This window comes from Ovis canadensis, chromosome 2 (genome assembly GCF_042477335.2).
Source record: "Ovis canadensis isolate MfBH-ARS-UI-01 breed Bighorn chromosome 2, ARS-UI_OviCan_v2, whole genome shotgun sequence".
In the NCBI taxonomy this organism is placed as follows: domain Eukaryota; kingdom Metazoa; phylum Chordata; class Mammalia; order Artiodactyla; family Bovidae; genus Ovis; species Ovis canadensis.
The window spans coordinates 59,991,413-60,011,884 of NC_091246.1; the positions used below are offsets into that span (position 1 = coordinate 59,991,413).

Genomic DNA, 20,472 nt, shown 5'->3' on the forward strand with positions numbered 1-20,472 from the left:
CAACAGGATTGATGCTTTTGAACTGTGATGTTGGAGAAGACTCTTGAGAGTCTCTTGGACTGCAAGGAGATCCAACCAGTCCGTCCTAAAGGAGATCAGTCCTGGGTGTTCACTGGAAGGACTGATGTTGAAGCTGAAACTCCAATACTCTGGCCACCTGATGCGAAGAGCTAACTCATTGGAAAACACCCTGATGCTGGGAAAGATTGGGGGCAGGAGGAAACAGGGACCACAGAGGATGAGATGGTTGGATTATAATCACCAACTCAATGGACATGAGTTTGGGTATGCTACAGGAGTTGGTGATAGACAGGGAGGCGTGGTGTGCTGCAGTTCATGGGGTCACAAAGAGTTGGACATGAATGAGCAATTGAACTGAACTGAACTGAATGGAGAAATAGACATAGAAAATAGACTCATGGACATGGGGAGAGGGGAGAAGAAGGTGAGATATATGGGAAGAGTAACATGGATCTTACATTACCATATGTAAAATAGAGAAGCCAATAGGAATCTGTTGTATAGCTCAGGAAACTCAAACAGGGGCTCTGTATCAACCTAGAGGGATGGGATTCGAAGGGAATTTAGGAGGGAAGTTCAAAAGGGAGGGCATATATGTATACCTATGGGTGATTCATGTTGAGTTTTGACAGAAAACAATAAAATTCTGTAACTTAATTATCCATCAGTTAAAAAATAAATAATTTTTTTAATAAAAAAAATCTTTTTACAAAAAAAGAAAAAAGAAAAGATCAACATTCAATGCATTCTAGTTTATACACATGAGCTACTATCTCTTTTCTGACCGAGGTATTTTTACATAACTTGTACATACAAAATGACTTATGTCCCCAAACAATAATTTTTAACCAACAAAAGATACATCAATAAGTATTCAAAAGTTACCTCCATGGGCTTTAGCTGAGCATTTACATTGAAACAAGGAACTTCCTGGAACCACTCCCATGATAAATTTCGCTCAACCATCACCTCAAGATTTAATGGCAATAGTAGATCCAGTACTTCCTGATATGCATCATTAATATATTGAGTCCTATGAGTAAAAATAAAATTGTTTTGAATAAATTTCATACAGTATCAGAAAAAAATTAATCATTTATATATAAATAATAGAAATCAATAATTTTGTGTGTGTGCAGAGGAAAATAGAATCAAATAGTCTTTCCATGCAAGATGAAAGACATTCTACCTCCCTAGAAACCTAGGTGACTTTTCTCTGAGCTGAAGTTCTCTGTGTTGAAGAAAAAATAAAACTTTTAAATAAGATTTTTATAGTATATTAAAAAGTTCCAAAAATACACATGTTGGACATAAAACTCTTAAAATGTGAATTTTCTCTACATAAAACATAAAATACATTATACAAGACCTTAATATGAAAACATTTAAATTCACAGATTTACACATGTCAGATTACTACTACATATCCCCTTACTTGATAAGAACCTAGTGTGCAAATATGAAACTTCTATTTTTGCAGATCAAATATAATTGAATATGTACAATTTTATATTAAGGTGAACCACATTTGCCTTTCCAACTCCATGTAAGGGTAGGACTGATGCTCAGGAATTATGAAAAGACTAGTTGGTTACCAAATGCCTTTCAACTGACATGAGACCAAAGCAGCCTCCCAATATACCTTCAAATGACAACCTCAAAGTGGTCCTCCTAAATAAAACATCCACACTTTAATTGGTAGCAATCACATGGCGCTGGAATGGTGGCTGCATGGCACTGGAGCGGTGGTGAGGAGATACCGCACGTCCAAGGTCAGGAGCTGCGGCTACACTTTGCTCGAGTGGCCATGAGGAGATACCCCACATCCAAGGTCAGAGAAACCCCAGCAAGATGGCAGGCGCTGGAGTGGCAGCTGTGTGGCACTGGAGCGGCTGTGAGGAGATACCCCACGCCCAAGGGCAAAGGAGAAGCCCCCAAAAAACAGGAGGAGAGGTGAACTGATGTTTAGAATCAAACCCCATTCCCACCAGAGACGCTCAGAGGGCTCAAACAAACCTTGTGCACACCAGGACCCAGGGTCCCCACAGAAACTGAGTCAGAACCGTGTTTGAGCGTCTCCTATGGAGGTACGGGTCTGCAGTGGACTGCCACAGACTGGGGCTCTGGGTGCAGCAGACTTGGGTACTAAGCCCTCTTAGAGGAGGTCACCATTGACCCCACCATAAAGCTGCCAGAACTTGCACAGGACTGGGAAATAGACTCTTGGAGGGCAAAAACAGAACCTTGTGTGCACCAGGACTCAGGAGAAATGAGCAGTGACCCCCACAAGACTGACCCAGACTTGCCCGGAGTGCCCAGGAGTCTCCAGCAGAGGCGTGGGTCGGTGGTGGCCTGCTTCAGGGTTGCGGGCAATGAGTATAGCAGTACATGCACAGGATCTTCCGGAGGAGGTGACCATTATCTTCATTACCTCCACCATAGCTTGGGTCCAGATAAATAACAAGGAGGGAACACAGCTCCACCCATCAGCAGAAAATTGGATTAAAGAGTTACTGAGCATGGCCCCGCCCATCAGAACAAGACCCAGGTTCCCCCTCAGTCAGTCTCTCCCATCAGGAAGCTTCCATAAGCCTCTTAATCTTCTCCATCAGAGGGCAGACAGACTGAAAACCACAATCACAGAAAACTAACCAATCTGATTACATGGACCACAGCCCGTCTAACCAAATGAGCCGTGCTGTGTAGGGCCACCCAAGATGGACAGAACATGGTGGAGAGTTCTGACAAAATGTGGTCCACTGGAGAAGGGAATGGCAAACCACTTCAGTACTCTTGCCTTGAGAACCCCATGAACAGTATGAAAAGGCAGGAAGATAGGATACTGAAACGTGATCTCCCCAGGTTGGTAGGTGCCCAATATGCTACTGGAGATCAGTGGAGAACTAACTCTAGAAAGAATGAAGAAAAGGAGCTAAAGCAAAAACAGCACACAGTTGTGGATGTGACTGGTGATAGCAGCAAAGTCCGATGCTATAAAGAGTAATATTGTATAGGAACCTGGAACGTTAGGTCCGTGAAATTTGCAAGGCATACCGGAAGTGGTCAAACTGGAGACAGCAAGCGTGAGGATTGATATTTTAGGAATCAGACAACTTAAACAGACTGGAATGGGTGAATTTAACTCAGATGACCACTGTATCTACTACAGCGGGCAAGAATTCCATAGAAAAAATGGAGTAGTGTCAGAAAACAAGAGTCCAAAATGTAGTGCCTGGATGAAATATCAAAAATGACAGAATAATCTCTGTTCTTTCCAAAGTAAACCATTCGATATCAATGTAATCCAACTCTATGCCCGACCAACAATGCTAAAGAAGCTGAAACTGAATGGTTTTTATAAAGACCTACAATCTTCTAGAACTAACAACCAAAAAAGATATCCTTTTCATTATAGAGGACTAGAATGCAAAAGTAGGAAGTCAATAAACACCTGGAGTAACAGGCAAATTTGTCCTTGGAGTACGGAATGAAGCAGGGCAAAGGCTAATAGAGTTTTGCCAAGAGAACGCACTGGTCATAGCAAACACCCTCTTCAAATAACACAAGAAAACACTCTACACATGGACATCACCAGATGGCCAACACTGAAATCAGACTGATTATATTCTTTGCAGCCAAAGATGGAAAAGCTCTATATAGTCAGCAAAAACAAGACCGGGAGCTGACTGTGGCTCCGATCATGAACTCCTTATTTCCAAATTCAGACTTAAATTTAAAAAAGTGGGGAAAACCACTAAACCAGTCAGCTTTGACCTAAATCAAAACCCTTATCATTATACAGTGGAAGTCACAAACAGATTCAAGGGATTAGACCTGATAAGAGTGCCTGAAGAACTATGGACAGAGGTTTGCGACATTGTACAGGAGGCAGGGATCAAGACCATCCCCAAGAAAAAGAAATAAATTCAGTTCAGTTCAGTCTCTCAGTCATGTCCAATTCTTTGCGACCCCATAAATCGCAGCACGCCAGGCCTCCCTGTCCATCACCAACTCCTGGAGTTCACTCAGACTCACGTCCATCGAGTCAGCGATGCCATCCCACCATCTCATCCTCTGTCGCCCCCTTCGCCTCCTGCATCAGAGACTTTTCCAATGAGTCAATTCTTCACATGAGGTGGCCAAAGTACTGGAGTTTCAGCTTTAGCATCATTGCTTCCAAAGAATCCCAGGGTTGATCTTCAGAATGGACTGGTTGGATCTCCTTGCAGTCCAAGGGACCCTCAAGAGTCTTCTCCAACACCACAGTTCAAAAGCATCAATTCTTCAGCACTCAGCCTTCTTCACAGTCCAACTCTCACAACCATACATGACCACAGGAAAAACCATAGCCTTGACTAGACAGACCTTAGTTGGCAAAGTAATATCTCTGCTTTTGAATATGCTATCTAGGTTAGTCTCCAAGGAGTAAGCATCTTTTAATTTCATGGCTACAGTCACCATCTGCAGTGATTTTGGAGCCCCAAAAAATAAAGTCTGACACTGTTTCCACTGTTTCCCCATCTATTTCCCATGAAGTGATGGGACTGGATGCCATGATCTTCGTTTTCTGAAAAGGCAAAATCGCAAAATGGCTGTCTCAAGAGGCCTTACAAATAGCTGCAAAAAGAAGAGAAACAAAATGCAAAGGAGAAAAGGAAAGATATACCCATTTGAATGCAGAGTTCCAAAGAATAGCTAGGACAGATAAGAAAGCCTTCCTCAGTGATCAGCGTAAAGAAATAGAGGAAAACAATAGAATGGGAAAGACTAGAGATCTCTTCAAGAAAATTAGAGATACCAAGGGAACATTTCACGCAAAGATGGGCTCAATGAAGGACAGAAATGGTATGGACCTAACAGAAGCAGAAGATATTAAGAAGAGGTAGCAAGAATACACAGAAGAACTATACAAAGAAGATCTTCATGACCCAGATAATCATGATGGTGTGATCACTTACCTACAGCCTGACATCCTGAAATGCGAAGCCAAGTGGGCCTTAGGAAGCATCACTACGAACAAAGCTAGTGGAGGTGATGAAATTCCAGTTGAGCTATTTCAAATCTTAAAAGATGATGCTGTGAAAGTGCTGCACTCAAGATGCCAGCAACTTGGGAAAACTCAGCAGGGACCACAGACTGGAAAAGGTCAGTTTTCATTCCAATCCCAAAGAAAGGCAATGCCAAAGAATGCTCAAACTACCGCACAATTGCACTCATCTCACACGCTAGTAAAGTAATGCTCAAAATTCTCCAAGCCAGGTTTCAGCAATATGTGAACCGTAAACTTCCAGATGTTCAAGCCAGTTTTAGAAAAAGCAGAGGAACCAGAGATCAAATTGCCAACATACGTTGGATTATTGAAAAAGCAAGAGAGTTCCAGAAAAATATCTATTTCTACTTTACTGACTATGTCAAAGCCTTTGACTGTGTGGACCACCACAAACTGTCTGGAAAATTATTAAAGAGATGGGAATACTAGACCACCTGCCCTACCTCTTGTGAAATCTGTATTTCTCAAGGTAAGGTCAGAAAGCAACAGTTAGAACTGGACATGGAACAAGTGACTGGTTCCAAACAGGAAAAGGAGTACGTCAAGGCTGTATATTGTCACCCTGCTTATTTAACTTCTATGCAGAGTACATCATGAGAAATGCTGGGCTGGAAGAAGCACAAGCTGGAATCAAGATGCCAGGAGAAATATCAATAACCTCAGATATACAGATGACACCACCCTTATGGCAGAAAGTGAAGAGGAGCTAAAAAGCCTCTTGATTAAAGTGAAAGAGGAGAGTGAAAAAGTTGGCTTAAAGCTCAACATTCAGAAAACCAAGATCATGGCATCTGGTCCCATCACTTCATAGCAAATAGATGGGGAAACAGTGGAAACAGTGTCAGACTTTTTTTGGAGGGGCTCCAAAATCACTGCGGATGGTGATTGCAGCCATGAAATTAAAAGACGCTTACTCCTTGGAAGGAAAAGTTATGGCCAACCTAGACAGCATATTAAAAAGCAGAGACATGACTTTGTCAACAAAGGTCCATCTAGTCAAGGCTACGGTTTTTCCAGTAGCCATATATGGATGTGAGAGTTGGACTATAAGGAAAGCTGAGCACTGAAGAATTGATGCTTTTGAATTGTAGCATTGGAGACAACTCTTGAGATTCCATTGGACTTCAAGGAGATCCAACCAGTCCATCCTAAAGAAAATTAGTTCTGAATACTCAGTGGAAAGGCTGATATTGAAGCTGAAACTCCAATACTTTGGCAACCTGATGTGAAGAGCTGACTGATTTGAAAAGACCCTGAAGCTGGGAAGATGGAAGGCAGGTTGAGAAGGGGACAACCAAGTATTAGATGGTTGGATGGCATCACTGACTCAATGGACATGAGTTTTAGTAAATTACGGGAGTTGGTGACAGACAGGGAGGCCTGACATGCTCCAGTCTATGGGGTTGCAAAGAGTCAGACACGACTGAGTGACTGAACTGGTAGCAAATCCCAAATTCTCTACTGGGGAATGAAATTATAACTGCAGAACTTAGATTATCACTTATACAATTGGAGAGATGTTAGAGTCACCAAGGATCTCCTAGAATTCCTAGTAGCTCCCCTGGTGGGTCAGGTGGTAAAGAGTCTGCCTGCAATGCAGGAGATCCAGGTTCAAAAGATGCCCTGGAGAACAGAATGGCTACCCACTCTAGTATTCTTGCCTGCAGAATTCAATGGACAGAGAGGTCTGGAAGTGTACAGTTCAATGGGTCACAAAGAGTCAGACACAATTGAGCAACTAACAGTTTCATAGGGTAACGTTTTACTTATCATTTATGCATGCTTGCAATCTCCTTTGATGGTACTAAGTAGAGGAATCTAAAAGCTCTAAGGGGATATTAACTTTTTAATACAGTTTTAAGAGGTGATATTAAAATATATAACTATATCATAAGTCATTAAGTCAATCTTATATTGTTAAAAAATATACTGTTTCTAATTCTTCACTATAATAAATAATAATACTTGGATCATTATCTTTGTACATCTCTGAGTAAATTTCTTCTTCTTGACTAATTTCAAGAAATATTAACTGCTGTGTGAAAAGATTGCTTCATCTGGAAAAACTTTTTCTTACCAGTACTACCCAAACTTTGGAAAAGGTCAGTTTTCATTCCAATCCCAAAGAAAGGCAATGCCAAAGAATGCTCAAACTACCGCACAATTGCACTCACATCACACGCTAGTAAGGTAATGCTCAAAATTCTCCAAGCCAGGTTACAGCAATATGTGAACCGTGAACTTCCAGATGTTCAAGCTGGTTTTAGAAAAGGCAGAGCAACCAGACATCAAATTGCCAACATCCGCTGGATAATCGAAAAAGCAAGAGAGTTCCAGAAAAACATCTACTTCTGCTTTATTGACTATGCCAAAGCCTTTGACTCTGTGGATCACAATAAACTGTGGAAAATTCTGAAAGAGATGGGAATACCAGACCACCTAACCTGCCTCTTGAGAAACCTGTATGCAGGTCAGGAGGCAACAGTCAGAAGTGGACATGGAACAACAGACTGGTTCTAAATAGGAAAAGGAGCACGTCAAGGCTGTATATTGTCACCCTGCTTATTTAACTTATATGCAGAGTGTATCGTGAGAAATGCTCAGCTGAAGGAAGCACAAGTTGGAAACAAGATTGCCAGGAGAAATCTCAATAACCTCAGATATGCAGATGACACCACCCTTGTGGCAGAAAGTGAAGAAAAACTAAAGAGCTTCTTGATGAAATTGAAAGAAGAGAGTGAAAAAGTTGGCTTAAAGCTCAACATTCAGAAAACAAAGATCATGGCATCCAGTCCCATCACTTCACGGCAAATAGATGGGGAAACAGTGGAAACAGTGTCAGACTTTGCATTTCTGGGCTCCAAAATCACTGCAGATGGTGATTGAAGCCATGAAATTAAAAGACACTTACTCCTTGGAAGGAAAGTTATGATCAACCTAGACAGCATATTAAAAAGCAGAGACATTACTTTGCCAACAAAGGTCTGTCTAGTCAAGGCTATGGTTTTTCCAGTGGTCATGTACGGATGTGAGAGTTGGACTATAAAGAAAGCTGAGCACAGAAGAATTGATGCTTTTGAACTGTGGTGTTGGAGAAGACTCTTGAGAGTCCCTTGGACTGCAAGGAGATCCAACCAGTCCATTCTAAAGATCAGCCCTGGGATTTCTTTGGAAGGAATGATGCTAAAGCTGAAACTCCAGTACTTTTGACACCTCATGCGAAGACTTGACTCACTGGAAAAGACTCTGATGCTGGGAGGGATTGGGGGCAGGAGGAGAAGGGGATGACAGAGGATGAGATGGCTGGATGGCATCACGGACTCGATGGACGCGAGTCTGAGTGAACTCCTGGAGATGGTGATGCATAGGGAGGCCTGGCGTGCTGCGATTCATGGGGTCGCAAAGAATCGGACATGACTGAGAGACTGAACTGAACTGAAGATCTGTCAAATTTAATAGGGAAACAATACTATTTCACTGTATTAATTTTCATTTCCTTGATTATTAATGAAGTTGAACATTTCTATTAGCTAGGTACCAGCTATTATTGTTCCTGAAAAGAATCATTTAGTCTTGTTCTTTACTAATTTTTCAAATTATCATTTTTCTTACTGTCTTAAAATATGTAATGATTTTCATTTTTTATTAAAGATGTTGCCAATTATCCTATATGGTAGCACTTGGCTTTGGTAATTAATATTTAGAAACTTATATTTTGAACAGTCAAAGCCAACTGATATTCTTCCCTTATCATTTTCCTTCTGTTTTCAGTGCTCAATTTATCAAGTTTTTCTCTACCATATAACTGGTACTTATGTGTTATTTGTCCTTAGTTTTTCAAGATCATTATTGAGATAATTCATATACTATTAACATATGATTCACTCCATTTTAGTTTTTTTATTACTGGCATTATGCTCTGGGGACATTTTAAATAGCAAAATTACCAAGGAAAATACTTTAAATGCAAAAAAAAAAGGGGGGGGGCACAATAAAAGGAACACATGTCTACAGCAGAAGAGCTTACAAAAGACAGCAGGGTATTCTTTAACACCTCAGCTGGGAACACAGGCCTTGGGAGACTCAAGCACCTTGCAGCTAGCTCTGTGCATGCCCAAAATGAATGTGAAAGTGACATGAACACTGATTTGGGGTTATACCTAAGTTTCAGCAAGCAGAAACACTCACAAATGTAGAATGTGTGAATAATGAGCTTGACTGTTATATATGAATAATGGTGATATTACACATGCACCCACACAGTCAGCTGGTGAGTTTTATACTATTTCACTATCTTAATTATTGTAGTGTTATAATATATTTTAGTGGTATTTAATGAAATTTAATATTTTAGTAGTACTTCGAAGGTTGTTATAATTCTTCCATGCCCTATCTCAATTGTTTCTTTCAAAAAATCTTTGCTACATCCTCCCCCCATTTATATTTCCAGAAAAACTTTACAATAATTCTGAAAGACGTTAAAAGAACTGCTGTTGTGATTTTTTATTGAGTGCATTAAATATACAAAATTAATTTATAGGAAACTGACACCTTTATAATACTAGATATAGGAAAATATTCTCTCTATAATTATTTAAGAATTCTTACTGGCCCTTATTTAAATTTTACAACTTTTCTTATAGAAGTATTATATATATCTTTTAAAAATTTTATATTACAATTAACATCTTTGCAATAAAGTTATCTCAGGGAAAATGGTTTACTCTATAAACAAGTAATTCTATTTCAAGGAATTCATCTGAAGGAAACACCCTAAAGAAATGAGCAGAAAATCATGTAAGTATTGATAAAGAAATCAAGCAGCATTATAATGCTATTTAAAACAATAAAAACGAATCAACTTAAGTTTTTAACAGGAAAATAGATTTTTAAAAAATTATAGATTAAAATATTTAGAAAAAATTTAAAAAAATTGCACTCAAAATGGGGCTTCCCATGCGGCTCAGTGGTAAAGAATCTACTTGCCAATGCAGCAGACTCAGGAGATGTGGGTTCAATCCCTGGGTTGGGAAGATCCCCTGGAGGAGGAAATGGTAACCCACGCCAGTTTTCTTGCCTGAAAATTTTCATGGATAGAGGAGCTTGGCGGGCTACAGTCCACAGGGTCGCAAAGAGTCAGATACAACTGAAGTAACTTAGTACGCACACACAATTTATTCACCCCTTGTAAAAACTGCTCACTATGATACTTCATGTTCCTAGCACAGTGCCTGGGATATACTACATGCAAATATTACATGCAAATATTTAACTGATGGAAATTTATCCTTCCATTTAAGATAAAATAACATGAACTAGATTTACCCTCCTGCCTGAAAGAATTCCTCTCTCTCCCCCTGCAACAAAGACACACATACAAAATATATTAACAATTGATTTTCAAGACACAGGACATCAGGCAATGGGCAGTGATTACTGAGAAAGAAGAAAAAAATGAGATGAATCCCATGACTCAATTGTTTTGAGATAATTCAAAGGTCATGAAAAAGCAAGGGGGTAGATAAGCCAAGAAATAACCAATAAAAGTCCATGAGTTAAGAAAAGAGCTGAATCCAGGGAAATCAAGGCAGGTAGAGATCATATGGTAAAATGCCACAGAGGACAGGGCTACAGAGAAGAACCCCAAAATGTCAGCACTAAATGCATATACATGAAAAGAAATGTTCAGATCAGTCATCTGAATCACCACCTGGAGAAAATTAGAACAAGAGAAAAATTAAAATCAAAGGACGCAGAAGGAATAATAAATATCAAAGCAGGTATCAATGAAAGAGAAAACAGAAGAGAGAAATCCAAAATCTGGTGCTTTAAAAGCAATAAAACTGAATGTTCAAGAATGGATAACTAGGGAATGGCCAGAGAATAGAAAGATTGGAAGGTCACCTCCTCTTAGTGGCACACCAAACTCACAACTATTTACAGAGCAGCTCTCAATGAGAATGACCTGAAGATTAGCAGGTCATCTTCAAAACTAAAGATATAAAAAGGATCAAGACAGGTGGAAGGAAGGTAGACACAGTGCAGTAAAGAACCATACCCCCAGGTAGGCCACAAATGGAAAAGGGATCATTGTAATTGCAGAAGTTCTCCCCCAAGGAACTAGGGGTACAACCCTCGTCAGGCTGCCCAATCTAGAGTCCCCAGAATGAGTGGCTTTGAAGACTAGTGGGGCATACTTTTGGGAGTCAGAGAGCAGCTACAAACAGACTCTACTCTTAAAGGGCACAGACTCTCACATGAGCTAAGACCAAGGGAAGAAGCAGTAATTTAAAAGGAGCCTGGGTGAGATCAACTTGCTATTAGAGAGCCTCTCTGAGAAGCAGGAATCTTCTGGGACTCACACTGGGGACAGAGACACTGACAGAGCCATATTTGGGCCCTTATTCAAACACAAGGACAATGCTCTAGGAAGCACCATTTTGGAATCCACTCTCTAGGTCATAACACTGGGACCTGGCCTAACTCACCAGTTAGTAGGTACCAGTCTTGGGACATCCCACATCAAGCAGCTAGCTGAATGTGGGCACAGCTCCACCTACGCACAACAGGCCAACTCCTATAGGATCCCCTGAGCTCCTAGCTGGCCCAGGAACCAGCTCTGCCACCAGTGGCCCAACACCAGCTCTGGAACCCTTGAGTTCTTCAACCATCCAAATAACTGACCTTGACCCTCTCAACTCTGGAACACCCCAAAAATTGCAGCCAGCTTTGTCAGGAACTAGCCTTGCTCAGCAATTCCACTCCTGAGTATTTATCCAAACAAAATGAAAACAGTAATTTGAAAGATATACATACCCCTAAGTTCACTGCATTATTTACAACAGTTAAGAAATGGAAACAATCTAAATGTTCATCAGTAGGTAAATGGATAGAGAAGATGTGTGTGTGTGTGTGTGTGTGTGTATACACACGTACACCACGAAATATTACTCAACCATTATAAAAAGAAGGAAATCTTGTCATTTGTGACAACATGGTGTCCAAGATGACACTAAATCATACAGAGAAAGATAAATACCAAATGATTTCACTTATATATAGAATTTAAAGAACAAACCAAATGAACAAACATAACAAAAAAGAGTCTCTGATATACAGAACAAACAGGTGCTTGCTAGAGAGGAGAGATGGGGGAGGAGAGAAATAAGTGGAAGAGGTACAAACGTTCAGTTACAAAATAAATGAGTCATGAGTACAGTGCGGAGAATATAGTCAATAATTATGTAATATCTTTGTATGGTCACAGATGTTAACTAGAGATGTGACGTGGTTATCTTTTTGAAATGTACAGAAATACTGAATCACTATGTTGTATAACAGAAACTAACATAGTTCTGTAGGTCAGTTATACTTCAAACAAACTCATAAAGAAAGGAGTTAAAATCTGTGGTTATCAGAATCAAGGGATAGGAGAAGGGCAATCTGGATGAAGATAGTCAGAAGGCACAAACTACCAGTTTAAGATACATAAGTACTACAGATACAATGTTCAACATGATAAATTATTCACTGTTGTATGTTACATAGGGAAATTGTTAACAGAGTAAATCCTAAGTGCTCTCATCACAAGAAAAAATATTTTCTATTCCTTTAATTTTGTCTCTACATAAGATGATAGCTATTTACTAAACTTATGTTGTAATCATTTCATGATGTATCTAAGTCAAATCATTATGTTGTATACCTTAAACTTACACAGTGCTATATATCAATAAAACTGGAAGTGAAACAATAATGGATACCATTTATTCCACAGGAAAAAAAAAAGAGCAATAAAACTGATATACTTCTAGCCAGAATGATTAATAAAAAAGTATAAATTATAAATATCAAGAATAAGGGAGGTAATATCAATATAGGCATTAATGAATAAGAGAATATTATTAACTTTATGACATAAAACTATACAATGTAGATGAAAGACATGTTTCTTGAAAATATTAACAATCACTCATAAAATAATTCATATAGCACCAAGCTTACTAAACAAATGGAAATTGTAGTTACAAATCTTCTACAAGCAAATCCCAGCCCCAGTGGCTTCACTGGTGAATTCCACCAAATATTTAAGCAAGAATTATAACTGTACTCAAACTATCACAAGGGTATACACATCAAACTTATCAAACTCTATACTTTTAAAAATACTCAATTTATTATATACTAATTACATCTTAAATAAGGCTGTTTTTAAAATGTTGTTGATGGAAAGTGGCAGGAGGGACACAGACATGCCAGGAGCCAAAGAGAAGGAGCAAAAATAAAAGGAAAACAATAAATAGAATGAGATTAAAGAAAAAGTACAGAAAGAAACGAGCAAGTGAAAGGTTTAAATAGAAATGAATCCCAGCTGTAAAAGGAACATGGTATTAAATCTAGAATGTGTGATTAGAGACAGCACAGTAAAAGTTTTGGAACTATCTGGATATTCACTTAATTTCCCTAATTACTAGTTCTATGCAGAGTGAATAGATAAGATTGTACTCTACTTTGTGTGGATATGTATGTGTGTGTGTGTTTAATTAGCATATCAGAACCACAGCACAAAGCTGACAGAGTACTTTGGGCATGCTGTATTTCCAGAGAATTAATATATTAGAAATTCTCCTATTTCTTCCATAACCTTCTAATTTTTGAAGAACTGCCAATAAGTACAAATATATTTCCTCAGATAACAAATTTTATAGCATGTCTAATTATCTAATATTTTCTAAGTATTTATTTATATAATCACTAAATTTTCATTTTTTTATTGGAATATAATTGATTTACAACATTTACTTTCTGGTGTACAACAATGTGAATCAGCCATAAGTAGACATATGCCCCCATCTCTCTTGAGTCTCCCTCTTCCCCCCATTTTGCCCCTCTAGGTCACTACAGAGCACTGAGCTGAGCTTCCTGTATTTTCCAGGTTTTTAGAAACTAGAAAACAATAATTGATTTTACCAAAAAATACTTGAGGAAGGGAAAAAAAACACCCCACAAAATTAAGTATAGTTATAATAAAATTAAATTCAATTCTAAAAAGAAAACTCAAGATACCAAAGCCTTTAATAGAAAAAAATTAGAAAAAGACTGCATTCTACATAAATACACTTGTGAAAAGCTTACCTGTATAGTCGCATTTCACTTAGCTTTATCGTTATCAAATCAATAATGGGTGGGGGGTTGGTCGGACTCTTTGTTATTACATGGAATGTATTTTTCATTGTAATTAGTCCAAAATCAGCAACAAAAACATTTTCAGAAACTGGAGACTGTGGGATAACCACAACAGGGGCTTTGATGTGAACATCCAATGCCATTCTAGAACTCCTTTGTGCCAGTTCTTTTACACCAGTAGCAGCCATTTCTGCTGCCTGAACAGTTGCCTCAGCTAAGGCTTGTTTACCTGCTTGAAAATTATCTATAAAAGCCTATAAAGAAAACAGAATTATATTCTTAAAGCTACCATTAATGGAAAAAATTATTAAATATATCACTATTTATGATTTTACCTCCGTAAGAAAAACTTTCTCTTGGTACAGCTAAGCAACAGTTTATTCAAAGTCTGTCTACATTAAACCTTAATCTTCTGCAACAGAAATTGGGAAACAAAAAGATACAGATACAGAAACACAGTAAAACAATAAAAACCTAGTCCCTGGAACAAAGCAGTGTGGGGATATTGCAATGTTTCACTGGTATCTATTTCTCTTTTTATCTCACTTTCCTAAGGGCTAAACAATCGTATTTCCCTATAAAACCTCAATGCACAGAGAGCTTATTACATTTGTAAGGTAAAACAGTAATAAAAATGTTTGTCAAGAAAAACTGCATGATAACCTCAGTTAAAAAGATCACAGAGACAACAACATTATTTAGAATCAAGAGCTGACTCATTTGAAAAGACCCTGATGCTGGGAAAGATTGAGGGCAGGAGGAGAAGGGGACGACAGAGGATGAGATGGTTGGATGGCATCACCAACTCGATGGGCATGGGTTTTGGTGGATTCTGGGAGCTGTTGATGGACAGGGAGGCCTGGCGTGCTGCGATTTGTGGGGTCGCAGAGTCAGAAACGACCGAGAGACTGAACTGAACTGATTATCTAGTTTATATCACAATTTAGTTAAAGGAATGAATAGTGAAGTCAGAGATAGGCATGACACTCACAGGGAAAAAATATCGGCTGCCAGCTAAAGAAAAACAAACTATGAAAGGCAGAAATAGAGTTTAGATACCTTAGGGAAATGTCATCGGGATTAAATCTAAATCCCACAAAGCCCCAAATATTCATAGAATATAATAGAAAATGTAATTTTCCTAATGATTATCTGAAACCAAACTGGACTTCAATTGTATATTTAGCACTTTGAGTAAGAGCTGAAAGGTAAAATACTTAAACGAATTACGTATAAAATAAGGAATTAAATATATGTAACATATATAAAATGCACATATATACATATATTTAATGTCTATAAAAATACATACTTCAATTAACTAGAACATTCATGTGAAAAATGACACTATATAAATGACACTATACATTTCAGTCATGATAAATGGTACCTGGAATATTTTTAAAAGCAGGGGGAAATAATCAAGCAAGGAATTCCTTATCTATGCTTGAGAAACAGCAAACACTTTCCAACTAGTAGGCAAAAATAAATAAAAAAATCAATTAACATACTTACCAATACAGAATACAGAAATTTTTTGACAAGCACTACTTCAATGCAACCAACAGTTAAATTAACTTGCATATCAACTACATTCATATCTGTGTATGCAGAACCAGCAGTTGCACCCATATAAGAAACCATTTTGAAGCTGAAAACTTCTTTACCGGTAATATAAACAGCCTTAAAGAGAGAAAATTTCAATCGTCAAAATCCACTTTGGATAGAATGTCTTCAGGGCAAAAATAAAAACAAAACATACACACATATTTGGAAAATCTTCAAAACAGTCAAGCCAAGTATAAATAAGACAACAATTCTAATGTCCTTACTAGAATGTATACAAGATTATTCAAAACAGAAGTGGCAGTTCCCTTTCGGGATGAAATCAATTTGGTAGGTTTGGCACAAGATTTTTTTAGTGGGAAAAACAGAAAAAAAAAATATCACAATACACCTTTTCATTTAGTGAGTATACTTTTGTACTGAGAACTGCCATATAAATGTATTTTTCATTCACTGTCAAAACTTTTAATCTATTTTCTTGATCTGAAGTGTGTGAATAGATTTTCCAGATCCTTCAAAGGAGTCTTCTCCTATCACAAAACTTCTGTTCCTTATTAGTTTGTTGAGTCATCTCAACTGCCAAATAAGAATTATGTACAGCAGTATGACATCTCAAGCTCCGCAATAAATTAAAAATGGTTGGTGATATTAGCAGATGTGGAATGACAGAAATATTTTGAAAAATAAACAGAGTACTCACTAACTTTTAACTACTTTATAGTTTTCTTGACCCTCCTAAATGCTAGAAGAAGGGCAGAGGGCTGAAGAACCGTAAGTAAACAAATTCCAACCATGAAACAAAAAAACCTTAGGAATCAGAGATAGTTGACTAAAGGCTGAGGTGAAGATGAGATTCTACTGAAGTCTATCAGTATTCTGCTTCTGCCTAGGATACAGAATGCTGAAGAGAGGTCATTGCAAACCTTAAGAATGAGAAAAACAAAAACAGACAAAATATAAAATTTTTAACTTTTCTTAAAGGAAGAAAGAGCAGTCACTCAGTTGTGTCCAACTCTTTGCGACCCAAGGGACTGTAGCCCACCAGGCTCCTCCGTCCATGGAATCTCCCAGTCAAGAATACTGGAGTGGGTTGCCATTTCCTTCTCCAGGGGATCTTCCCAACCTATGGACTGAACCTGGGTCTCCCGCATTGTAAGCAGACGCTTTACCCTCTGAGCCACCAGGGAAGCCTCTTAACTTTTCTTAAAAGCATTAGAAATCTGAGGCTACAAGCCAACCAAGCGGCCTGAAATCTAAAGAAAAAATAAGGTACCTTCAAGAAAGACAGACTCGAAAGCACCAGCTCACCTAGGATAAGGGGCAGGAGAAAAGAGATGCCATATACCATATACATTAGGTAAGAAGAACTGAGATAAAATGGTAAAGGTTGACTATGAACTAATAATGGTAGACACAGAATCCCTGGGAGTCACAGACACAGAAGAATTGACACTCAGTTGTAAGCATTTCATTGTGCACTTTATGTTGGGAGTGACTAGAGTCACAGCGGAATACCAGAGAAAGATTTCCCTGCTACAATCCTCAAAGAAAGGAGAAGCCTCCTCCCTGGAAAAGGCCGGAAGTACAATCAGGATTATTGCCTCGAGCAGAAGCCTTAAGAAACGATGGGAAAGGCAGTAACCCTGTTGCCTTCAGCTCTCCATTAACGTGATTTAACTCCCCATGCTAATACGTTAGCAGAGAAAGAAGGCACACTCACTTTGAGACATAAATACTGTTCACTTCCATCTCTATTACCCTATACATGATGTCTGGCAGTCAATCATTAGCTACAAAACACTCCAAAAAGAATGAAAAAAAAAAATGAATGACAAAGCAATCAATAGAATCAGACTTGCCTATAACATAGATGTTGAAACATTCAGCCAATGGATTTTTCATTATTATTAATAAGGCAAGTGCTTTGAGTGGAAACTGTGGAAAATATGAATGAACAGATTAAAGAATGCGAGCTGAGAAATGGAAAGCAGAAAAAAAGGCAAACATTAAAGATTAAAAAACAGGGAAGCAGATGAAGAATACTTTCAGTGGGTTTATCACTATATTCAATGGAGCCAAGGACACAATGAGTGAACTTAAAAACAGGTCAACAGAAATTATACAAATGAAACATAATGAGAAAAGAATGGGAAAAGAACAGAGGATCTAAATAAAGGTCATGGGATGATCTCTAACAAGAATCTAGAAGTAATTTTTGGAACCCAAGAGGAAGAATAGGGACGAGATGGAGGAGGAAAGGGAGGTGAGGGAGGAGGGAGACGGAGGTAGGAAGAATTACCTCAAAAGACACAAAAAATTTTGAGAGAGAGATCCAAAAAGCACAGAAAACTTCAAACAGGACAAATATGAAAATATACTTATATATAGAGAGAGAGACACACACTATACACAAAGTCAGATAAAGACAAGAAATTATGTACACCTAGCAAAAGTATCACTCAGATAATGAAGGTGAAATAAAAGTGCTTTTTTTCCCCTAGTTCTGATCCCTCCTTCCTGTCAGAAGATGAGATAAATCATAACTAGCAGAGGCGAATGATAAGAAATCATTAACTTCTTCAGGTGGAAATAAAAATAACAGAATTTTGAATCTACATGAAAAAATTAATTCCAGAAATGGTTAGAATAAAGGTAAGAATGTATATGTTTTGTAAAAAATTAATTTCTCTAAAAGAAAACTAAACCTAAATCAGTACATATACATTGCAAACTTTCAGCATACACAAAAGTAAAACATATTACAATAACACTGTGAAAGGCAACAAAAGTAGGAACTGACAGCAGAGTGTTGCTAGGATACACTACATAAGCAGTAAAATAGTCAGAAGGTAGACTATAATATCCCTAATACGATTAGATTAATCAGTGAAAAGCAGAACAACTTCCATAAGTCACATGAGTGAGTCCAACAGAAGAGAAGAAATTTTCATAAAACAGTGTTTAGTGCAGAGATTGTGGCCTAGGAGACAACAGGCATAGATAAGGGGTAAATAAAAAGATCACACTAAAAGATGGGTATTTTAAGTAAAAAACTGTATTTTGAAACATAAGTTCCCCTCATTCTTCATCCAACTGGCTCTCTGAACTTACACTGTCAGGCATATACTTATAGGACTTTTCTAAAAGGAAAATGACTGGCATGAGAGAAAAAGAAAACAAACAAACAAAAAACTCTAAAGATACTCAAGTTTTGAGGCTATAAAATCACTTGCATCACTGCCCACAATCTGCCATGATGCTCACTTCTCCAAAGTCTTGCCTACACAAAGCTTCCAATAAGCTCTGAATATTTAGGCAAAATTACCAAGTCCTTCTAAGAGAAAGAAAGTGAAACTGTCATCAGGATCAGTAGCAGCAGTTTGACTGAACATTCACACTAGGCCAGAAAAATATAGAATAACATGCTTAAAATCATCTAGAAAAGAAAATGCAAGCTAAAGAATCAAAATCCAGTCAGAGTACTCTGCAAATATAAATGTAATGCAACATATAAATGTTTGTGGAGTATTATTATTCTTACAACTATGAGCCCTGCCTAAGAAATCTACTGGGGAATAAACTTATGAGTAGCCAAAATTTTGGAGATGTCAGCAGAAAGACTGGTGAAGACTCCCATTTAATAAAGAAGAAATTTTTTTGAATATTCTGAATCAGAGTATTACCATTTTGCAACCCTTAATGAAATGATGGTTTTTAACATTACAAAGACAGCAAGAAACCATATGCGTTCTTTGAAGATACTCAGCACAATCTATGAAGTATTCTTGTCTCCCCAAGCCCTGCAAAACAAACAAAATGAAACGAACTCCCTGAATCTCACTGATGAAATTTAACTTATCAATTTTATTTTCTTGGGCTCCAAAAGCAATGCACATGGTGATTGCAGCCATGAAATGAAAAGACACTTGCTTCTTGGAAGAAAAGCAATGACCAACCTAGACAGAGTATTAAAAAGCAGAGCCATCACTCTGCTGACAAAGGTCCGTACAGTCAAAGCCATGGTTTTTCCAGTGGCCACGTATGGATGTGAGAGTTGGACCATAAACAAGGCTGAGCACCGAAGAATTAATGCTCTCGAACTGTGATGCTGGAAAAGATTATTCAGAGTCCCTTGGACAGCAAGGAGATCAAACCAGTCAATCCTAAAGGAAATCAAGCCTGAATATTTATTGGAAGGACTGATGCTCCAATACTCTGGCCACCTGAAGCAAAGAGCCAATTCACTGGAAAAGACACCGATGCTGGGATTGAAGATGGAGGGTAAGGGGATGACAGAGGATGAGGTGCTTGAATAGTATCATCAACTAAATTGACACGAGTATGAGCAAACTCCAGGCAGGGAAGTCTGGCACGCTGCAGTCCATGGGGTCACACAGAATAGAACATGACTTAGCAACTGAACAATAACTGTACATGGTAAGAAAAGGATATCTATTTAAATAAATGATGCTAGGAAAAAAGAAGCCAATGTTAAAAAAAGTGAAACTGGATTCCAGCCTCAATCATACTAAACAAAATCAGTTTCAAGTAGGATGAAAGATGTAAGTGAAAGGCAAAATCATATAACTTTTAGAAGGTGATGTAGGGGAATACCTTTATGAATTCAGAGAAGAGATTGATTTAGAAAA

At 38.1% G+C, this 20,472-nt stretch overlaps 1 protein-coding gene across 3 annotated transcripts in view; it reads right to left on the reverse strand.

The window, feature by feature from the left end:
- The window catches only part of VPS13A (vacuolar protein sorting 13 homolog A), a 272,036-nt gene that overhangs the window by 121,361 nt on the left and 130,203 nt on the right, over positions 1-20,472 (reverse strand). For all 3 annotated transcript variants that reach the window (XM_069576302.1, XM_069576303.1, XM_069576304.1), the window contains exons 32-34: positions 15,773-15,940; positions 14,207-14,511; positions 907-1,054 (exon numbers count right to left, since the gene is read on the reverse strand). In XM_069576302.1, coding sequence (XP_069432403.1) covers positions 907-1,054; positions 14,207-14,511; positions 15,773-15,940 — 621 coding nt within the window. The remainder of the gene's footprint in view (positions 1-906; positions 1,055-14,206; positions 14,512-15,772; positions 15,941-20,472) is intronic.